At 42.7% G+C, this 22,909-nt stretch overlaps 3 protein-coding genes across 6 annotated transcripts; 1 reads left to right on the forward strand and 2 right to left on the reverse strand.

Annotated features, from left to right (window-relative positions):
• Positions 1-5,968: 5,968 nt before the first annotated feature.
• smyd5 (SMYD family member 5) lies at positions 5,969-12,049 on the reverse strand. The gene is made up of 13 exons (XM_060062731.1): positions 11,903-12,049; positions 11,468-11,576; positions 10,860-10,999; positions 10,264-10,385; positions 10,096-10,165; positions 9,636-9,740; positions 9,361-9,423; positions 8,065-8,135; positions 7,798-7,904; positions 7,530-7,586; positions 7,335-7,429; positions 6,923-6,993; positions 5,969-6,341 (listed from the first exon to the last, which is right to left on the reverse strand). Exons 1-13 carry the CDS (start codon positions 11,993-11,995, stop codon positions 6,197-6,199), a joined length of 1,248 nt encoding a protein of 415 aa, XP_059918714.1. The 5' UTR covers positions 11,996-12,049; the 3' UTR covers positions 5,969-6,196.
• Positions 12,050-12,357: 308 nt separating this feature from the next.
• Positions 12,358-14,946, forward strand: LOC132465867 (uncharacterized). Of its 4 annotated transcripts, none has more exons than XM_060062732.1 (4): positions 12,358-12,979; positions 13,473-13,645; positions 13,897-14,153; positions 14,407-14,946. In XM_060062732.1, the coding sequence occupies exons 1-4, from the start codon at positions 12,930-12,932 to the stop codon at positions 14,785-14,787; spliced, it is 861 nt and encodes a 286-aa protein (XP_059918715.1). In that variant the 5' UTR covers positions 12,358-12,929; the 3' UTR covers positions 14,788-14,946. The 4 variants fall into 4 exon arrangements, with proteins under 4 accessions (XP_059918715.1, XP_059918716.1, XP_059918719.1 ...); XM_060062733.1 differs by having other exon boundaries at positions 12,361-12,876; XM_060062734.1 differs by having other exon boundaries at positions 12,977-13,100.
• A 1,136-nt stretch (positions 14,947-16,082) lies between these two features.
• On the reverse strand, positions 16,083-22,909 carry sfxn5b (sideroflexin 5b). The gene is made up of 13 exons (XM_060062737.1): positions 22,415-22,909; positions 22,224-22,301; positions 22,005-22,031; positions 21,813-21,867; positions 21,644-21,669; positions 21,407-21,460; positions 21,214-21,270; positions 20,789-20,854; positions 19,755-19,845; positions 19,179-19,294; positions 17,821-17,906; positions 17,176-17,293; positions 16,083-16,828 (listed from the first exon to the last, which is right to left on the reverse strand). The coding sequence occupies exons 4-13, from the start codon at positions 21,829-21,831 to the stop codon at positions 16,751-16,753; spliced, it is 711 nt and encodes a 236-aa protein (XP_059918720.1). The 5' UTR covers positions 21,832-21,867; positions 22,005-22,031; positions 22,224-22,301; positions 22,415-22,909; the 3' UTR covers positions 16,083-16,750.

The raw sequence follows: 22,909 nt of genomic DNA on the forward strand, positions 1-22,909 counted from the left end.
AAGCAATTAAATTAACTAACTAACAGTAAAAACATTTGGATTCACCTGAACGTTCATCCTATGCTCACAGGGAAAGAGGGAATCGAGAACAGTATCACAATTTAAACGGTGTGTCTCCTGTGTGTCTCGGGACCAAGTGGCACAACAGCCACTAGCTAATCAAACACACATTCAGGCTCATCACAATTAAAAACGAATTTCAGTGAAGAACGGAAGTGTGATATGTGCCCCAATAGGTTTATTTAGTAAAAGGCTTATGACCGTGACCTTTGTTATGATGAGCACGATTAAATTGACCGCCACAAACCCCCCCCACCTTCTAACCCCTCTCTTCATATTGCAGAAAAAAAGTCTTATCAAACCGCGCAATCTCACAACACTTCCAAGTATTCTGCCAACCAGGAATGAGCCATCACATAATTGCATAGTGTTGCTTCTTCGCTTCCACAGTGGAAATAAAAGGGCACAAACCCAAAAGCTGCGGCCCTTTTAGCCTACCCTCAACAATGTGCTTAATGTCCCACTGTGGGAAATATGGAAATGACTAGAGAGATATCGGGCCCGATAAAGCTGAATAGTACGAGTGTTTAGCATTGGCACTGCATGACTCACCACTGCCGTTTGGTTCAGAAAACGCGCGGATCGACCATAGAGGAAGAATTCATCTGTGCATTCACAGATGATTTCTTTCAAACAACGTACAATGGGTTTTCTCTTAATGGTGTCCGACACTCGAGCTGGGTTTGGAGACATGGGTAACATTTTCAACGTGCTCCCCAGGTCTCAAACGACCAGTTTAAAAAACCGGAGTGGGGCGGTTGTGCAACCGACTAAAACAAACTGACTTTGCACGATGCCAAGGAAGAAAAAAAAGATTATACTATCCTTGTGTGGATGACCGCACACAATTGCGTGTGGACTGAATGACAGAAAAACATTTTTTTGTTCTGTGTCTCTTGTGGCATGGTTGTGTAATAGTTATTTCAGTCTTTCTGATCATGTGCTGAAGGGGTTCATAAAGGGATGTAATCTGCTGTTGCTGTTACGAAACTTTCAGCAAAACGTTATTTTCCGCGGCAAAAGCCTATCTCCGAGTATTGCTTTGATCTGGGACTCAACTTGACCTGGCACTCAATTGATTCCCCATTTCTTTGACATCTCACATAAAAAATATATCTATAGGTTTTTCTTAAAATAAAAGACAATAAGGCTTCCTTAGTAACCAGAACTACATTACATTATCAAACAATGAGAAGAAAACCCCTTTATTCAATTCTTTGTTATTTTAACCTTGCCATGGAAAACGGTTCTGCGGTGATCTCACCATCGAAACACCCATAATTCAATCAAAACAAACATCCACTTGTTGTTGTGGCAGTGTATGTTTTCCCAGAGAGCGTTGGTTTGTTTTACAGCGATTCGTTCCCAGAGCTGCGGTGCGACTGCTAAGCCTCAGCGTGGCTGGTCTCATATGAAGTGGTCGTCCATCACCTGGGCCTCGACCCTCCTAGGCGACCATGGTATCCTTTACGCTAACCCAACCGGACAGTGCTAATGCATGGGTTCAAAATGGTTACCATATGGCAGCCCTGGTTCCCAAAGTCCATGCGTTTGGCCATTAGCCTGTTTCGTGGCCGTTTAGTCATGTAGCGAACAGAAGGAGGGACACATTTCACACCCGCTCAACGTAAACAACGGTCCACCTTTAACCCTGTGCTGAGTAAATTAACAACAGAGGTGGGTTAAAAAAATAATAAGAAGTAATTGTAGTACAATGTGGCACTGAAGTGTATCAAGGAGTACTCGCTGAGTGCTTGCCTGAATACAATATCCTATTTCTTTTTGAGGTCTTACAACTACCAAAAAAATATGTTAATTCATGACAGCTCAATAGAGAACGGTGATACGAGAAAAACACTTTTTGACTTTTAGAAGCCCTTAGTCATTCTCCAACTGCCACTTGAATGAAAAAGCTCTTGACATTTACATCTGTTCGGCACCCTCCCAGCCAAATAAGTGAACAAATAAGTGAATTAAAGCCCTGAAAGAATCACACTGCTGACAGCACAGGATTGTCTACGTTAATTACATTTTAAATCACTTCTCAAAACTGACAGCAGGACACCAGCAACAAAGTGTGGATTAATCCAATTTGAAGTTGACATGCTGTTCATTTTAATGGGTTTATTAGTAGGCCCTACACCATCACTAAACTTTCGTCAAAGCAGAATACAGCTCAGAGAAAACTCACCTATCTCTAAGGAGCCTGCATGTCCTCCAACTCATGGATGCCTTTTTATTGCGCACCCCTTCTCCCTCCCTTCACCCCTAAGTGTTCACAAACATAATAGACTCTGACATCTTTCTTCTGCTGCTGCCATGTTTCAACATGTTTCAATTGCCAATTTGTTGAGTGCATTTGAACAAATGAACCCATTGTCCACACAGTTATATCTGCCCTTCGTACAGACTCTCTTCCCTTCTCCTCATCCTCCCCCTCCAACACTGGACTGACAATCCTCTCCTTCATCCCTCAACAAGGGACAATTTGACCCACTTCCCCCTCAACCCACCACCATCTCCACCCAAGCTCTTTTGACCCCCCCCCCCCCCATGGACATGAGTTGGGCATCTATGCATTACATAAGATATATAAGATCTGTTCACATACATACGCACACACGCATAGATACACTTGAAACACACGCTCTAAGTGTGTGTGTGTGTGTGTGTAACCCCCCTCCCGCAGTGGAAACGCTACCCCAGTGTTCAGCACGTTCCGACATGAACCGCGCCGAAGCCGATCCTGGCATGGATTCAGAGGAGGACAGCTGACAGCCATGGCAGGGATGGGTGTGTGTATGTGTGCGTCTGTGTGTGTGGGGGTGGGGGGGGGGGGTACTTCAGTGAACAACCAGGGGTCCGACACTCTCTGCCACGCTTGAGGTCCTCTCATGTAAATAATGTGGTGGTGTGTGTGTGTGTGTGTGTGTGTGTGTGTGTGTGTGTGTGTGTGTGTGTGTGTGTGTGTGTGTGTGTGTGTGTGTGTGTGTGTGTGTGTTTGTGTAAATAACGTGGTGGTGGTGTGTGTGTGTGTGTGTGTGTGTGTGTGCGTGTGTGTGTGTTTGTGTAAATAACGTGGTGGTGTGTGTGTGTGTGTGTGTGTGTGTGTGTGTGTGTATGTCTGTCTCTTCATCTCTCTTCGAAGCATCCAGAGCTAATTAGCATGTGATGCATGTCAGGTTTGATCGCTGAGGTGGAAGCCGTGTGTGTGTTTACACTGAGAGGTAAAGAAGGGAGGCACTATTGCGTACAATCGTTTGGTATTCATGGTTCACCATCAGATCACTATCGGTGAGTCCCCGACACAAGAGTGTCAATAATACAAGGTGTACTTAACATCATTAGAACAAAGAGCATCACAATAAAAAGTGACTAATTAGGTTTCTGAGTAACGAGGCATATATCTAGGATGTTCTCCAATGAGGAATGTTTAGATTGATGTGTTGATTATAGTTAGTTAGTTAGTTAATTGTCCCCGGGTTGAAATCATTTTCAGGGCGACTGTACATTACGAGTAGAAACTTACAATACACTTGTCATCACACAACAAAACCAGACAGTGACAATACAAAAAGTATAACACATCAACACACAACAAAGAACTCCTAAGACTCCTAGACTCCTAGTTCCCTCAGCAGTTCCATGTTTAGCGCCGCCATGGCTTTGGGTATCAGGCTATGGCCATAGCGAGCCCTTCTGCATCTCAGGATCCCTTACCTGCACCTCAGGGTCCTGTAGCTGCACCTCAGGGTCTTGTTGCTGCACCTCAGGGTCCTGTAGCTGCACCTCAGGGTCCTGTAGCCGCACCTCAGGGTCTTGTTGCTGCACCTCAGGGTCCTGTTGCTGCACCTCAGGGTCCTGTTGCTGCACCTGAGGGTCCTGTAGCCGCACCTCAGGGTCTTGTTGCTGCACCTCAGGATCCTTCACCCGCCAGCAGAAGACCGAACAGCGAAGTGATGATGAGTGGATGTGCTCTTGAATTGTATTTGCACTGTGTGTAATGGCCTTCCGGTGGAGCTCCGAGCGGCTGGGAGTTTGGAGAGCTATTATCTTTGCAGCAGTGTTTGGTTATACGTGTGCCCTTGTTTGTGACAGGGGCTAGTTAGAGAAACAGGAGAAGCAGCAGAGCCAGATGGGTTGAAAATACTTTGGTACAGAAGGAGGAGATGGGGAGACATAGTGTCATTGATCATCATCACGTTCTAATGAGAGTACACTAATTAATCCATCCATAAACATGGACAACATTATGGATCACGTCCTTATGATTCCTACAGTGCTGTACATAGCCCTGTGGAGGCGATCGAGAAGGAGGTGGGAGGTGAGTGAGGAAGCAAACAAGTCGATTAGAGACATGTGTGATAATTGTGATTTATGTTTTTGTGAGGTTAGATAATTTCACCTAACCATACGATTATTAATTTATTTACCATACACCATGAAATAGAACATCATAACTTATACTATCCTATTTCAAGGTATGTCGTGAATTAAGACTCTTATGTGAATAGTGAGTGGATGAGAAGATTGTCATGAAATCATTTTATCCAATATCAACCTAGGATGTTGAATGAAAAAGAAAAACATTGGTTTATTTTATGATTGCAATGCAAAACAAATTCGTCTTAGTTGAATACTTGGCTAACATCTGCTGTATACTCGTATTTGGCACCGACAGCTAATTGTTGATTCAGGCTGGCCACAAACATTTAATGAACTGATTTAACAAATAATTTAATTTAAAAGGGTCTGCCCAGAAGAAACAAAATAAACAATTATGTACCAACATAACTTGGAAACTGGGAGAAAATTCACACCACAAAAATAGTTTACGAAGCTGCGGGTTTTAAAGGTGTAGTGGGCCACAGTCTGTTTGGTGTTTGATTTAAATGCCAGCTGAAATCAGACTTATGTAGTTGTGTCCTCAATACTGAGGATATAGGCAAGAGCTTATAGTCTTTGGGTGAAGAATTGATTGTTGTTTTGTTCACATCATCCCCACAATAGAAGTGAAACAGAATAAGAAATGTAAACTTACTTGTCAACTTACTCGACTGAGATTTCACTCTTTACTATGGTAGCCTACCCCAACCAGGTACCGTCAATTTTGAGGATTTATTTTATAAATTGTAAAAATCAACTCTTCTGGATTCTACCAGTTACGTCACAAGAGTGTAGAAATCATTCTTCACTGCCAGTGGTACAGTACAGACACAGAAAATATCTCAATGGTGAAAGAAGAGGTATGTGTTACTACATTGCCCCAGGTTGTTTAACAAGACCAAGTGGATTGGAATACAGTATGATGTTTGCAAACAAAACTCTTAATTATTCACCCTGAAGTGGATTCGATCATTATTGGCTAGCTGATGTCATATTGTCAATAAAAGATAGAGGCGAGATAGTCGATTCCAAACCAACAGCTAAGGGGGGGCCGTTTGTAAGCTATTGCTGGTGAAAAATGTGCTTCACTAGATTCACACCAGATTTAGCCCGAGCTTTGCTTAAAGGAGGGATATTTTGCCACCAGGTGTGAGCGTAATTAGCCAATACAAGCTGCTTGAAGATCTGCCCTTCACTGTGCCTAAGTGACATCACAAGTGGGCGTGTCCATCTAGTCTAGATGTACTATGGATAGATCAGCCTACAGGAGAAACAGCCTACTCAGTGGGCTCGATTTAAATGGCTTGTAATGGCCAATCAAACTCACAACTGGGGACAAAATATTACCGCTTACATTTTTCACCTGAATAGCAATTAAACACCCCTCCAAAGTACACTATATTTTTCGGATATCAAATTGCAGTGCAATTTGGAATGGTTTGTTTTGAAAATATTTCCTTGGAAAAGGATTCAGTACATAACCGAAAAACGAAAAAAAGACGAGAAAAGTTAATGAACCTGGTTTGTATGAATGTTGGTTTTATTGTTCACACAACCAACTGTGACAGATGTGGCGCTGTGGAGATCGAGGTCAGGGTTGGGCTTTGGCTCAAAGCCTGCGCGTGGGTGTGTGGTTCTGGTGGCTAAACATCATGCCGGTCACACAAGGGCTTCCCAATGGGGGCGTCAAGTCTCTCCTTCCAGCTCCCTTTGTTTTCCTTTTTTAATCTTTTAGAACAGTATTCCCGAATCAGACATCCGTCATCTCGTCTTCCATCTCGTCTCCCTCCGCCTCTCCTTCGGCCTCGTCCTCCTCTTCCTCCTCCGAGGTCACGTCAGCCTCGTCGGCCTGGGAGGTGCACCTGGCGCACGAGCAGACGAACAGATAGTTCTCCCTGGGAGGGGGAGAGCGAGGTAGAGGGGGAGAGAGGTTGATGGAGGGAGAGAGAGAGAGAGAGAGAGGGGTTGCATAAGCGTACATCTTGTCCTTTCACGGAGACTGAGCAAATCACATCAGATGTTTTTGGACCATCGTTGGCAGCCCCCCCTACCGCCACCCCCACCCCCTTCCAACACACCCATTCCCCTGGCTGCTCCTCCCATAAGACTAATAAAATGCATTCCCATCAGTGATCTGGAATCTCACATCTGCCCATACACCCACCATAGTTGATATGGTGGTGAACCTCGGCCCCCCCCGTCCTGCCCATGAGAAGTAATTGTCAATCTTAACAAGCCCTTGTCCCCCTGAGGAACCAAAGTGCACAATCAACGGGCGGGATCGACTGCTTGGTGATTAATGGGGTCACACACACACACACACACACACACACACACACACACACACACACACACACACACACACACACACACACACACACACACACACACACACACACACACACACACACACACACACACACACGTAAAATGGGTGGAATGACTCGATCACAGGATCGATGACAAGTCTGTTTACCTCAGAGTTTTGTGTCTACTGTGTCGGCTGCGGTCGCGCTGACAGCAGTCCAGGTAGCTGATGCAGATCTCCTACAGACCGAGGGGATGGGGAGGGGGGGGAGGGGAGAACAACGAGTTGTCATGGCTGGAGAACACATCTCACGACATCTCAAGCGTTGCGTCGTAGGTTGGCAGTGCCCTCCCCCCAGCACCCCCTTGTAGAGAGATGTCCTCCCGTAACCCACCGCTGCATGTCTTAGACAGCGCTTCATTGGTCATTCAAAGCCCTTCTGCATGGCATTCAGAAAGGGAGGGGGGGGGGGGGGGGGGGAAGCTGTTCTTAATGTCTGTCGCCGTTTTGAATACCATGTGACTACAATCCTATATCGAGGCTCAAATATAACCCCCACCCCCCAAATGCATATATGTACCTCCCCGGGCTGGACGTCACTAAGGGCACTGAGGTGAAGCAGGAAGTTGTTGTCCGGGAAGGCGGCCTCTGCGTTTGGTATGCAGCTGTGGTTACCTGAGTGGGTGAGGAGAACATGATGCAAGTAATGAGTCTTTACAGGTCAGAGTGGTTTGGTGTGGTTTCTCCCCCAAAGCCCTCAGATGTCGGAACTTACATGAGCTTTGAAGCAGGAAAAGCCCAGACCCCTCACAGTTCAGAAAATCTCCCGTTTCTACAGACAGGGGAGAAAATAAATAATAAAGCAATAGGAAGTGACCTTTATCAAGATTACAGCCCTGGCAACACACGCCGCACACAGTGAACGATTGCACCGATGCACTTGTTTCACATTTCCCCTTTTCTAATTCAATAAAGCCGTGACAAATCAGCACTGATGAGGCCGACAAGTCTGAATATTAAAGAGAGGGAAAATAAATCCTGACCTTTCTCGATATCCTTGTACAGCTGGTCGATAAAAGAGTCCAACTGCTCCCTCTGCTGGGCAGGAAGCTGAAGTGCATCACAGGCGTGAACCCATTGACTCAGGGAGCTAGACAAAAAATATGACATTATTAATAATACTAATGGCTCTGGCAATTTGAACAAATTTCTCAAATTACAGCACTTCAATCACAGAAAATATTATGAAATAATTAATAGCCTTTGATAATATAACGGGTGCAAATGGAAGAAAAATAGGGAGGACCCACCTGGTGCCGATGCCCTGTCCATTGGTCCCCACCAGAGAGAACAGGGAGCGGAAACCCCCAGGGGTAAACCACTGGAACACAAAGAGAGCGGCTCATAGAGTTTAAACATGTTATATGAAGGGCCACATGACCTCCTAAAGAAGAGTAACAATTCAGTGCTTTGCTCGATATCGGATGCCGTTCTGGTATTCTCCCCGCTACCCCAATGTCTGCGGACATGAGGGCCCCCCCAATGCTTTCTCGCGGGGCCCCCTGATGGTTGGAGGCTGGCGCTGTACTCTCGTGTACTGATGTGCACTCTCTGACGCTCTGTGTTTGTGACCACAGCCAAATTATATCTGCAGCACTGCCAGTAGTGGTAGGCCAACGTGAATTACCATTGTGAATACTTGTACCATACTTGTATGTTAGTATAGATTTTGCAATTGGCTATTTGATCAACTGAATTGCTCAGTTTTAGATGTTCAGCGTAAGAAAAGGCTGTCAGAACTTAAACACAAGCTATGCAGCTTTCATCCCAATTCCCCCCCACCAATCAGACATTTCTTTAAGAATAGTGACCTAAAATGTTTAGCATATTGATTAACATAACACTTCAAATAGAACAGAACATCGGGTCATAATCTCTGAATAACTGTACATAACTCCCGAAAATTTAAGATAACGAATAAAAAGCCTGAGTAGTAACAGTCAGCTTCCTTCATGACACCTGAAAATCGAATGCCTGTTTTGGTATATACTAGAGCTGTCAGTTAAACGCGTTATTAACGGCGTTAATGCAAACCAATTTTAACGGCGTTAATTTTTTAACGCGCGATTAACGCAAATTATTATTTTTACTTATATTTTTTTCAAAACAAAGAAGCAGTAGCCTGACTGCTATGTTCAAGGCATATCTTTGTATGTTCATCGTTTAATTGCATTATAGGCTTTTTTTTTGGACAGTCCTGTTTTGATCAGTATATGCCAATGTTGTTATCAATAAAAAAACCTTTGCACAAGGCAAGCCGATGCACTTCTCCATGTTGATAAGAGCATTAAAATGAGAAAAATTAATGGGACAAAGAATAAAAGGGATATTTAGCATAGAATTTTTTTTATGATTAATCACGATTAATCGTGAGTTAACTATGCCATTAATGCGATTAATCGTGATTAAATATTTTAATCGCTTGACAGCCCTAGTATATACATTATCAAACATAATAAAATATGATTGTAATCACATTATTATTACAATACCAATGTAAGACTACTAAAAGACAAACCCAAACAATGGGCTCCATCATCACTTACTTGACTGAGGTGATCTTCGTAAAGTGCCGCTGAAAAGAAGCCCTGAAGCAACGCCAGCTGCCCCTTTGGAAATATGTACCAAAAGAAGCATTAGCATTTACATGATTTACAATTTGGAAGTCTGCCATAATTACAACAGGCAACTTGATGGGTGAATATAAGACAATAGCTTTAAGGAAGGAGAATACCAAACTACAAACAAAATCTGAATGACGTGCTTTTAAAAACACAATAGCAGTACAAATTAGACACTTGAAGCGGAGTAGGACACTCACTTTAAACTTCTCCCCAAGGAGCTTATGAGCGATTTCCTCTTCCTCGTTTGCAGTGCGACTGCAGAACTGCGAGAAGAGCTTCTGCCATCGTCCTTTGTCGTTGGCCTGGGAAACATTGAAATAATCCACAATACTTGACTTCTAAATCGGCTATTTGACGTGCAATGGTCACACGCTGTCAAAAAACAATGCATATTGTTTCTATTGTATAGGTTATTATACTTCTCTGGACCCCTCATTACAGACTGTGATACGTATATCCAGGGAGGGGGGGGGGGCATGACAGGGACCCATCTAGTCCTAACTAATGATTGCAATACACATTTTTATCATCTTGTAACACGAGTGTCACCCATCAATGGTTTTATTAAAACCAACTCTGTGCGATCATCCAAATTGAGAACTACAGGAAAATAGTCTGATATAAAGTTGAACCTATGAGCAATAGTGAAAGAATCACCTGCTTGACAACGGCCACCATCCTGGCCATTAACGTGATGCTGGAGGACTCAGGAGGGTAATGCATACTCCTGGATAACACAGAAATGACTCAAGGTTAAGGTATGATGAATAAAGAGTTGGAAGATCCTCTAAAGTCTAAAGTAATGCACGCAATGACTTTATTAACCTCCAGGCATCTTTAAGTTTGTTGAGCGGATGGTCTGGGTCTTCATGGGAGGGTCCTAAACACAGAGCCCGATGGTATTGGTCGGCCGCAGCTTGCCTGCACTCGCTGCTACAGTACATCACCTGCAGGGGGAGACAAAGAACTTGTGTTTCCTTTTTTGATGAGAGAAAGGGCTTATATGGGGCACCTGGAGAGACAACCTAAATCGGTCCCCATCACTCTTCCAAATACTATTTCATTACAGACGTGGCACAGTTTTCATAGCCTATCTTTGGATATGGAGGTCATTCTTTTTTTTTTATGCTAACCGTTATAACCAAGGAAGTCAGTGCTATTCCACTAAATACTCCACTGTAACATCTGCTTGGTAGAAATATAGGGCAATGTCCATTTTAATTTCATGCCATATGCATAAACATTTTATTCTATAATGTGGGTATACATTTGCAGGTATACAACGAGCCAACTACCAGTTTGCCATAGGATTCCCAAAGTGTACACTGCAAGTGAAACTATATGCAATATGCACACGTTTCATACAGTCATGCTTTGAGCGATGCCTCCCATGATTTGGTGTAACCAAGCAACCAGCTCACCTGACAGTGTGGGCAGGCCTGCTGGCGGTCGGACTGCACCCGGCACAGCTCCGGGTACGGCAGGCTGAGCCCCGGCTTCCCACTGAGCCTCCTGGCATTCTCCTCCGCTCCCTCCAGAGCACGCATGCAGTACTCACAGGCTGAGAGACAGACGGAGAGAGTGCCAGAGAGAGTGCCAGAGAGAGAGAGAGAGAGAGAGAGAGAGACAGACAGAGAGAGGGACAGACAGACAGACAGACAGAGAGAGGGACAGACAGACAGAGAGAGAGAGGGACAGACAGACAGACAGAGAGAGGGACAGACAGACAGACAGACAGACAGACAGACAGAAGCAAGATTGCAGGCCATTAAGCCAGTTGTAATATAACCTATTTGGTCGGATTGCAGTACAGTCCTACTCGATTAAAATCAATAAAGTCGGTATTGATTTAGGCTCCATGCAATTTATGAAGAAAATAGTGTTTCTGCAATACATACACATTTAAATCAAGGAAATGATGTTATACATTAGAACAAATGTACAGAAATACATATCCTTCCACCACATTAATGATAGTTCCAACTGCTAGAGTCCTTTGCAAACTGTTACAATGTGCAAGAGAACTCACCTCTATATTTATATAATGCATTCCACAGGAACTGAGATGAAACAACGGGACGTTCTACAAAAATAGTGTCTCCTTTCTTGATGCTCCGCCTGGCAAACAGGCCTTTCCCCTGCAACGTGGAAGTTATTCATTAGTTTGGTTGTAGAATACATTAACACAAGAGCCTGTCATGACAAAACAATATTTGCAGGATGGAAACTAGCTAGACCTAAAGTCTCTGCCACGCTACCCAGAGATCCTTTAGGGATACAATCCTATATTGCTTCTAATCGGAATCTCCATCAGATCCTATGGACAGACAGTCTGCTGTGAGATCATATCATCATGGCTCACTCACGTGGATCTGCTAATGTACAGCTAATGTCTTATTTAAGAGCAAATTCAAGCACGGCAATTTAGTCAATCGAGTCACCACCAAGCAGCGAGAGGGTCTACCTTGGTCTTGTCAATAAATCGGACTTCCACACAACTGCTAACTTTGCCGGGATCCACGCAGAGAGAAAACATGTCATCTTGGGGAGCAGCCATGTTTAGTTGTGTAACCTTTTCCCTTTCAACCCTGGACCAACGTAGAGTTCGAATGAATGCAAAGAGGGCTCCCTCTAGTGGCAGATAATAAAAAACAAATGGGTTCAGAAAAGTTTAATGTTTATTTTGTATTAGAGTTGAACGCATAAGAGTCTCCCTCCGCTGTTATAGACGAACTTTCATCAAACAGTTTGCACATGGCTACCCAGTATTCCTCCCCCACAAGAGCAACATACCATGGACTATAGACAAAAACACACACACGCACACACTGCTCTGAAATTATATTATTCCAAACGGTAGGGGTCAGTGTTGCGAGAACGAACGTTTTCTCATATAAATTATGATGGCACACTTCAGACGAACTTGATTGTTGTTGCTAATGGAGTTGTACATGAATTGGCCGGGCGAAGAAGAGATCATGTGTTTAGTACTACCCCAGGGCCAACAACGAAGAGTAGAAGGTTAAACAGACGGAGAGTCGAGGGAAAAAACAAGAGGGGGAACCTGATTAAGGCAAGAAAGGAGGTTCTACAGGACAACAAAACACCTCAGACTGTTGCAACATGTTGCACATTTGGATTGGTTTGTTAAAGTAGAGGAGTGGTCCTTGTTATTCATTTAAGAAAAATTATGCAAATGCATGCAAAACATATTTTATATTGTGCATTTTTTACAAAAACACATGTGCACGCACCCCTGCTATTTTTCCATACTGTAGGGGCAGTGTTTCGAAAACGCACAGCTACTCATGTAGTTTCACAATACAGAAGAACTTCTTTGTTTACAAATGGAGTTTAACCGCGATGCCAGTGGTATGTTCCTCCAATAGAGGAGGCTGCAATTTCAGGACCGTAGTCCTGGGACCGCATTTCTGGAGTGTGAGTACTAAATGTGAATAAAGTTATATTTGTTCAACGTTAAAAACAAAACAATGTGTCAGGAATTGGACAGCAAAGTTAACGTTCGCAAGTCGAAGGGAAGGTGAGCTTCCATCGATAATATATCGCAAATGTAAACTGAATCCTCAGGAAATCGGCAAAAGATTTGGTCCTTATAGAGGAAGCAGCAACTTCAGGACCACAGTTCTGGGACCATCTCTAACGTAATACCTAAAATTACCATTTCTAACCTAACACCTAAACTAACTCTAAACTTACAAAACTCAATACTAATACCTAGCCTAAACCTAACGGTACCCATATCTAAAAACACCGTAAACTACCCTACACCTTACTATCTCTAACCTAATACCTAAACTTAACAATCTCCCACCTTATATTTAAATGTTACCATCTCACCACATGTTACATCTGTCTTGTCTGGTATAGCCTTTATCAAGTGATGTCATGGACACAATAAGCTCAATCCAGGACAAGAATCTAAATGTATTTGGGTCCATTAGGCTTAGGACTGATCTATGTCAGATAAGTGATCATAAAATGTTCAATTTGATCAATTAGGCTCTCCTTTTCAGGATGAATGTCTCAATCCAAGAAGGGAGGTCCCTGCCCGAATTGGAAAAATGCACCACATGCTGCACGCACTTCCACTGTCCCTTCTGTAGCTCAAATGTGTTCAAACCAACAAAGCTCAGCAAGGTCAGAACTCATTTAGAGAGCCATTTCAACCGTGCTGTTCTCCATGAAGGTAAAGTTTGCGAGCATTCTTTCGGAAAAATGCAAATAGAAATCCAATGGGTCTATGCATGAAAGGCTGCCTGCATGTTATATTAAATTCCATTTGGAGCAATGAATGCAATCGAGTCCCTCTCTGATTTGTTTATGGTGACCAGCTACTAGTTTCTGATTGCAGGTGTTCACAACTTCCACTTTCAAACACAACAATCCTAAAATAATTACACTCTTCTATGTTAGTCTAATTCTATGTTATGTTTTTAGGGTACACCATTCACAGATGTGGGTTGGAATGTCGACAACGTTTGCATTACCACTGCGTCCACTGCCAGTCGATGCTGTCACGTAAACTGGACTTCAATAAACATCTGTCTGTGTGCAAGAAGAGGCCCTTTAAAATAGCTACAACCATCCCAGCTCCAACTGCTTCCACCATCCTAGCCAACCCAGATCAAACCACCCCAGCTCAAACACCAGCACCTCTCCCTGCGCCCACCACCTCAAATGCACAGTTGCAAATGGTCTGTTTGATGCCTGTACTACGTAAAATATTTTAAAACAATGTTCACGGAAAGAAAGTAGTATTTGGGCGGAATTAACCTTTAAAATGAAGTACTTAGACAGAATGTAGTATTTGGATGGAATCAACTTTCAACACTATTTGGGTTAAATAAGCTATTGGGGCTTACAAATGTTGTCCTTGGAACTGCTTGCTGCTATAACTGCTATAACTGCTAACATTGTATTTAAATCAACCCATTCTTGTGTTCCCAGGTTGCTGTGGAGGCATCAGGGTTGCAGCTTGTGATGATCCCCCAGTCGTTATCATCTTCCTGGTCCAACGCATCAGAGCTCAGCTCCATCTGCACCACAGCCCTCCAAAACCCCTCGTCCTTTCCCACTCCTGTGGAACATTCTTCAGCGGTCATTCCCTACCCTATACTAGGACCGAAGAAGAGGAGAAAACACAATGAAGATGACCTAGTGAAGAGGGACTGGGGAACGGCGGCGAAAAGAGCTCCTCAGAGACGCCAAAACACTGTAAGCGAGAGGTTTGGGCTTGTGGTCGCCGACATGCTGGAGAAGGTTCCACTTGAGAAGCAAAACGATGTGAAATTGAAGATCTTCAAACTGCTTAGTGAGTCGTCAATGTGAACATTGAGAGGATTAAGGCAGCACCACTTTTTGTTTCACATTTGTTAAAAATGATGTGCCCTGACGACATTATGCTGGTGATGTTATGTTGATGTCAATAATTGTTCCTTATCTGAACAGATTTTGTTGTAAATAAAAAAGTGACATTGTAGTAAAGCATTTGAATTTCTGAAAAATATTTGCTTCATCTTGACTGCAAAGTAATTGCCATCTTGCTTGTCAATATTGGAAGACTGTTGACAAGCAATACACAATTGATAAGGAGAAGAGGTGGTGGTCATGTCTTGAGAGATTTTATACAACAGGGCAGTAGTGGACGGGTCCTGGCTGGAATGAAAAGAGGGTTTTAAGTATTGCAGTACTAGGTGGTAGGCCTCAAAAACAAAGATGGAATGGAAAAATGACCTATTACTGTCAGTTGAGAGAAAAGGAGACCCTTTTAGTCAAATTTTACACAAAGCTCATTCAATTAAATGGCACCTATTATAATCCCTAGTGTGAGCGTGATTAGCCATTACAAGCCTTTAGAAAATCTGCCCTTCCCTGTGCCTGAGTGGCATCACAACATGTGAGTGTCCACCTAGGGTCCAACCGCACTGTCCCTGCCCATCACTCTCCTCCATTCTCTCTCCCCCAGTCACTACATCGGCTATCGGTGTGGAAGAGTCGATTCAATTAGGTGGAGTGCAGCGAGTGGAATAGATCTGCTTCTTTTTAAGGCTGCTTATGGCCGCCCCCCCAAGTGAACCACAATGGAAACTAGCATTTGGGCTTTGTTGTGTATTTTTTATTATTTAAAATGTATTTTGTAACTTCCTTCAAGCAATCAAATATGTATTTATAATGGCAGAATTAATATTTGTTTCTATCTAGAGGGTTATCATTCTGCGTTAGAAGGTTCATTACTCTTTTTGATGTCACTATAGGGTTAGGAGGCATATAATATCACATGGCATATCATGTTCACTCAATTGTTAACTTAATTGATTGATTAATAGAACATTCATTTGAATTGTGTAGATTTACTGAATTATCCTTTGCATAAACAGTATGCATTTATTTTTTAACACAGAACACTACATATTGAAAACATAGTGGTCTTTATATATCCATCATTAAACTAATTCTGAACTATCTGGGTATGGCCATATCAGCTTTAAATCAAGTGGGAAGAGGGAAGCGTTAGCCGAAGGGGGAACAACACACAGTAGTCCGACAAGGCCAAGGACTCCCCCCACCCCCACCTAGGTACTGCCGTGGCATCATTAGAGCCAGGAAACACTCTGTCCTGAAAGTATTTAGCAAAGGTATTTATTACATAATTTAAATTACAGAAAGTTATTGTAAGTCACTTGTTAGCAAACATTTAGCATGAATTAATCAGAATCATGTAGCACAAGGAAGAAAATGTAGTATTGTGTGCAGAAAATCGCTATGGTTTTCCTCTGTCAATACTGTAGCTACAAATTCCCTCCCGCTAATTGGGTTCCAAGGAAAATGCACGAGTGAATACTTTTAGATAAACAAATACCTGCAACCTCGATGGAAGTGTTTGCGTTGTTAGTTCACATATTCACATTATTGGGCTCAGACAACCTGGTGTGTGGATATCTAGTCAAATATATCATATCATAAAAGCTCAAACCATAAAAGTATACAAACATCCATACACGGCTGTAACACATAAAACACATCTTCTGAGATTGATATTAGCTATGTCCTCGTACAGTAATAATGATGTTTCACAGTAGGCTTGGTTTGGTGGCGGTGGTGGTGGTCGTCTTGTTATTCCATTGGCCCCGGCAGAACCGTGTGTTAGCGTTACAGTTAGTGTGTGGTGAGCTCCCCTGTTCCTCAGCGAGAGGGTCCTTGGCCTGTGCTCCGATGGGCTTTGTCCGAGACAATTATTCACAGCCAGCCCCATCTACTCCCCCGCCATCCACTCTCCGGCACACACCATTCATCATAAGCCCTTGTTGTAAGTCAACACTCTGCAATCTGTCGCCATGGCAATCTCCGGCTCAAGGTGAGAAGCCTCGATCTGCGGAAAAAGGCACACAAAAAAACAACACGCGATTCAATATATTTTTTCTTCAATCTTTGAGCTGCTGTCATTGGGTAGAAGAGATGTCCGGGGCCCCGTGGAAAATCGATGCGACTCATAATTAGTCGCGGAAGAACACATCTGGGGTTGGACGAGGAAGGGGCGTGCGGTTGGGTGGGGGTTGGGCAAGAGGTGTACTTGTCAAGCCAAGTGCATGTAATTGGAATTCTATCCCAGCTGTTTCTCCACACAGAAGAGGGGAGCTGCTTCGTCAGCGGTTACAGCAGCAGCAGCCGCTGCGGTTCACCCAGCGGCACAAGAACAGCCCGGAACGTGTTTCCTACCTGAGACATCTGTGGAAACAGGCTAATGGCCAGCGGCAGGGAGAGGCTGAACGTAGCCAGGCACACCAGGCTGTGGATGGGGAGCCGCAGTCTGCGGTGGTTCTGTAGGAACCGCATTCTGTGGAAGCGCGGGATGAGTTCATCTGTTCAGGGTTTATTTTATTGAGGTACGGTGTAAATGGGAACATGGTTGAAAAATCAACTACAAGGCTGTGGTGCGGAGTGGCTTTGCTTGTTTGTCTATCTGTCGTGGTTATGAGTGCAGTCATAATGATTATAAGAGTGTATTTATTCCTTAGAGGAATGCTCAGTATGCCATCTGCAGATGGGGCAAGCTTGATGTTGGATTAGACCTCTGGTGAATGAACACCAAAAACATTAGAGTGAAAATAGCAGGGTCAGTGATGTGCATAGTCTTAAGGGAAAAAAATTCTCTCAATTGCCATCTTAAAGGGCAATGAAAAAAAAGGACAAAAATAAATGAAGCCAAAACCTCTATAAAGAGACGTTTATGTCGTAGTTTGTTCCATTAGATGGCACTAAATTCTACACACTGGCCCTTTAAGACTGTATCTACATACACATACGGAGACATATCGGTAAATAACCATGCACGGTACATTCAGACACTATCTGTACACTCACTTCTCTAGGTAGGACATGAGGATGGGCGGTAACACGAAGATGGGCATGGGCAGAACCACGCGTGTGAAGGCAGTCTCCATGATGGCCTGAAGAAGGACAGGGGAACACAAGGAGAATTCACATGTTGTAGGTTCAACGCACGGACATGTGTTGAGATATACAGTATATGTGATTTATTCCCAGCAACACATGCAGATATGCAGTGTCCCTTTTTCACCACAATCATTGCTTTGTCCAGAGTCATAATTCAACCTTATTTTTCTGTTTAGAACTTCATTTGGGTTGCGTTAAGACATGCAGACAATTCAAGTGGTAAATAAGTTACTGATTGTGTGCAGATTAAAAACAGTTCCAAAGGTCCAGTATGTTGTCTGGTGGAATGTTTTAAGGACGATACCAATCTTAGTGGTCTTAACTGTCTCTCCTGGCTTTACTAAAGCATCCGTTACGATATAATTTGCTCTCACGCAAAAATACTCTTCAGCAGAAACATTACAAGGAAGTCAGTTGACAAATGATATTGCCATCAACAGATGTTTTAGTCAAGCCCGGATCGATGGTTGTACAGGCGATGGTTCGATCACTCTGACTGGTTTGGTACTCATAGTACTTAGAGGCATGAATCCTGAAACAATATAACTCATCCAAGCACGGATCAATCAAACAAGATTTGTGAGCTTCTCTTTAAATCGATATGGCCCGAAGAGGAACAAATGGTAGTAAAAATTGAATGTTGAACAAGATGCATGGTTGTAGTGATACGGTGGCATTGCACAGGCCTGAACCAACAGCCAAGCACTTTAATGTCAAACCACATAGAATCAATCGCATCAAATTAATGGATTCCCCAAGCATGGAGAAGATGGCCCAGTCGAATGAAATAATACAGTTATGTCTAAAGATATTATTGTAGGAGGTCGCAGATAGTGTAATGGCTGGGGTGGTTGACTCTTGACCCATAGATAGAGGGTTTGATCCTCGGTGTGCACACCTTAACCCTACCTGGGACCTCATGACATGTATTATTACGTTTTGTGTGCTTTGCGTGTTGCCGCCTATGTTACCATATCGTTTGCTTCATAGTATAACAGGCATATTTTGGTCAAATTGTGGAAGCTAACCTTACTCTACTCTTCTAACGCTGCTGATTCACTGTGCCTCATTGGCTGTATCCTAAGCCAATCAGAGTGCTTTTTACATTCCATTATCACGATCTGTATCATCTATTTGACTTGAAATACAAGATGAACCTTAAAATACGACCGAGGAAACTATGCTATGAGTCTAACGATATAGAAAACTTTCAACAGGGAATGTGTTTCTTTCCTATGGCACGGTCGCACCAACCACCCACTCACATGCTTAGCAGCGATTTTGGATGATCCGACCACGTTGCCGTCGCCGTCCAGCACGTCGACGCCCTCGGTCAGCTCGCTGTGCCTCATGAGGCCCACGTTGCAGATGTTTGCACAGGCTGAGAGACAGAAGAGATGGGCTTAGAGAAGCACGTAAGGCACAGCTGGTGCTTTTAATGAATGAGAATCACTATGAGTCGGTTTACCTCAATGGGAACTTCTTTTTTTGTGGAGGGCATTAAGCATATGTGTTTTGTGATTTAAAATGTGTGGTTGTATTTAAATGCTTTGATTGGGAACATACTAAATATTGGGTCTGCTATTTTTTTGATATGCTCCATTTTACTTTACTTACAAATTGTGGGTTCAATAGGGAGTGCATGCTGTAATGTATCCAATTGGTTATACTTTAACATACTCTAACACGATGATATGATATCATCCAAATAACCTTTGAATACAGTCCATACATACACCTTGACTGCAAAAGGTGATCCTCGTAGAAATCGAACCCCCTAACCCTGTCTTAATCCCTGTCCTACCAGTGGACCCAGTGCATAGCAGAACACCAGTACGTACCCACAGCTGGGAAGGGGACCAGTCTCTGGATAATCATGCGGGTGGATGGGCTCAACTTGTTGGCCTTCTGAATCAGCACATTCAGTCCAACCTACAGCGCAAATATCCAATTAGGTAACATTGATCAGTTGCTATTACACTAATAGGTAATATTTTACAATTAGGGTTCATTAATGATCCATTAATTACCATTAGTTGATGCAGCAGTAACCGTTACTATCCAGTATTAGCATAGTTGTTATGGTAAGGGTAAGGGTTAGGGTTATGGTTAGGATAGGTTACAGTTAATTAATACCTTAGTTAACAAATAATGTTAATTAACAGTTAATTTTACTGTAGAACTCTAACAACCTCTTTATTAATATTAAATTTATTATTATTAGAGCTGTCAAGCGATTAAAATATTTAATCGTGATTAATCGCATTAATGTCATAGTTAACTCACGATTAATCGCAAATTATTTTTCTATGCTAAATATCCCTTGATTTTTTTGTCCCATAATTCTTCTCATTTTAATTCTCTTATCAACATGGATGGCAAGCCGAAGTGTATCGGCTTGCCTTGTGCAAATGATTTTCTATTGATAACAACATTGGCATATACTGATCAAAACAGGACGATACAAAAAAATAGCCTATAGTGCAATTAAACGACTGCTTTGAACAAATGTCATTTGAACATAGCAGTCAGGCTACTGCTTCTTTGTTTTGAGCCAAAAAATAATATTTTTATTTTATTTTATTTTTTTATAAAATAATTGCGTTAATCGCGCGATAATTTTTTTAACGCCGTTAAATTTGGTTTGCGTTAACGCCGTTAAGAACGCGTTTAACTGACAGCTCTAATTATTATATGTATGCAATACCACTACAACTAGTCTAAAACCGAACATGCACCACTGATTTGTCCATGAGACTGCCACGAGGATTAATCCTTCTGATAAGCGCAATTGAAATGTAAAAACCCAATGGTGTGAACTGGGCCTGGCAGTAAAGGTTGGAATGCACCATCTTAATGAGGAGCAGGGACTCACTGCTATGGAGACGGCACTGGTCACAGCCCCCACATAGCCTTGCAGAAACTTAGCAGTTGGCGTCGGCTGTATAACAATATCAAATGCATGATATAAATGTATCATATATTTATATATATTATATATGTGTGAAATACATATCATATAGAACACAACTTACTTGTAGAGCAATATAAATTGTATGTGCGCAATATATCAGGTAAAAAAAAATATTTACTCTGTTTATTGTTACTCTGGCATTCTAAAATAAATGTTTACTTGTGAGGTGCCTTAAACTTGGAAGTCTGCGAAATCACTACATAAACAAAAATAACGACGATAAATCAAATCAAATCTACTTTAGATAATAATATTCGTTTTCAGTTTCTAATTGTGACCCTGGAAACTATGATGATGTTGAAGTGAGTGGGTTTAACCTTCCCTACCTTGGTAGCATTGCGGTTGGCATAGTTCACACAGGCATTGTGACTCTGATTTAGCCACTAAAGGATGCAAGGAAGGAAGGATGGAAAGAAGGAAAGAAGGAAGGTTGGTAGGTACATTACAAAGTGATACTTTAAGCCTTCACTGCATTCCAATCTTTAAACCGCATAATGTCTGAATTGATGTATACCGTACCTGCCAAATTATGGTAGAAACCACGGTCTGATTTGGAAGGAGAAGGCCGATGACCTACACAAAATGTGATATTAAATATTATGACCTCCCTTGAGTCTAATAATGAAAATAAATGCACATAATTTGAATGCATTCACGGAGCAGATGGACGTCAGCATAGAGGAGTCAACTTGTGGAAAAGTTTAATTATGCATTCAGAAAGCTTATGAGATCTCATGGGCTACAAAAAGGACTCACAATCGGTGTTCCGAATGGTACATAACCTGTAGTGTAAAAAAATCCAAAACAAACAAACAAACACACAAACCACAAAACCATATTCACCATGAAGGATTATGACAGAATGGTTTGAGACACAACTAAAAAAGTCCACGTTTTGGGGGAAGATCTTCATTTGAAGTCATACCTGACATTCTGAACGGCATGAAGATCTTCTCTCCCGTGTCAGGGTGAATGATGGCCTGCGTGCAAAGAGTGTGACATCATCATCGTGCTGCCCGCCGCAAGGGCGCAGGTCATTTAAACGCACAGCTACGAGAACTAGCACACATGACAAAGCCTGCTGCCTGTCACCTCGACCCACTCTCACCACACTAACCTGTTTGACCTTCTGTGCTTCCCACAGCTGACCGAGGAGAAGGAAAAACACATAATGGTTAAACAAGGATGAATCATTAGCTGCATAACGAGACAATGTATGAGACTTTGAGACCACATTAACGAGATGGTCGACTCCATTGACCAACTCTTTGATTACAGGGCCACATTTTATCACGCACGCTAGTTAAATATTACGGTATGAGGACTGAAAGATGACCTGTTGGTCGGACACTCCCGGTGGAAGCCTGTGATGTTTGAAATCGTCCAGGAGTTTGATGCATTCTTGCAACCGTTCCTGTGGAGAAGCAAAAGGAGAAAACAGGCTTCAATGCTTTAGGACTACAGGGAATATCAACTAGATTACATCACACAGACATTAGATTCAATGCATTTAAATGCTGACTGTACCTCAGACACTAACAGCGTGCTGGGGTCTATGATGTCCACAAAGTGCCTCAGGCGACCGTGGAACGAACCCTGTCGAGGGAAAAATATGGTAGGTGGTGAATGGTCGTAAACTCACCCCAAATCAATATTTCTGTTCAATAGTATTGGTTCTCTTTTCATGGTCCCCCCTTCCGCTAACTGAAACTATTAAGGATTTGTTTTCTCTAGCAATCCATATGAGATTCCGCTTGTCACGGAGGAAATAAATGACCCATCACTGTGCTGCACAGTCCCCTCAGATCAGTCTGGTCCAATATATTTTTTGTTGCAGTCAAAAATAACTCACTAACTATCACTTTGAAACCATCTTTCGATAAAGTGTTGCAAAAATAGTGGCGTTTTGAAACCAAGCGTCCAGCCATGCTTGTATTTATCATCAGCCAGGCTTTATAATTTTCCTTTTAACCTCGCTCCTTTGGACGCGAACATGCCAGCTGAACTATGTGTGCCAACACT

The sequence above is a fragment of the Gadus macrocephalus genome, chromosome 10, assembly GCF_031168955.1.
Source record: "Gadus macrocephalus chromosome 10, ASM3116895v1".
Lineage (NCBI taxonomy): Eukaryota > Metazoa > Chordata > Actinopteri > Gadiformes > Gadidae > Gadus > Gadus macrocephalus.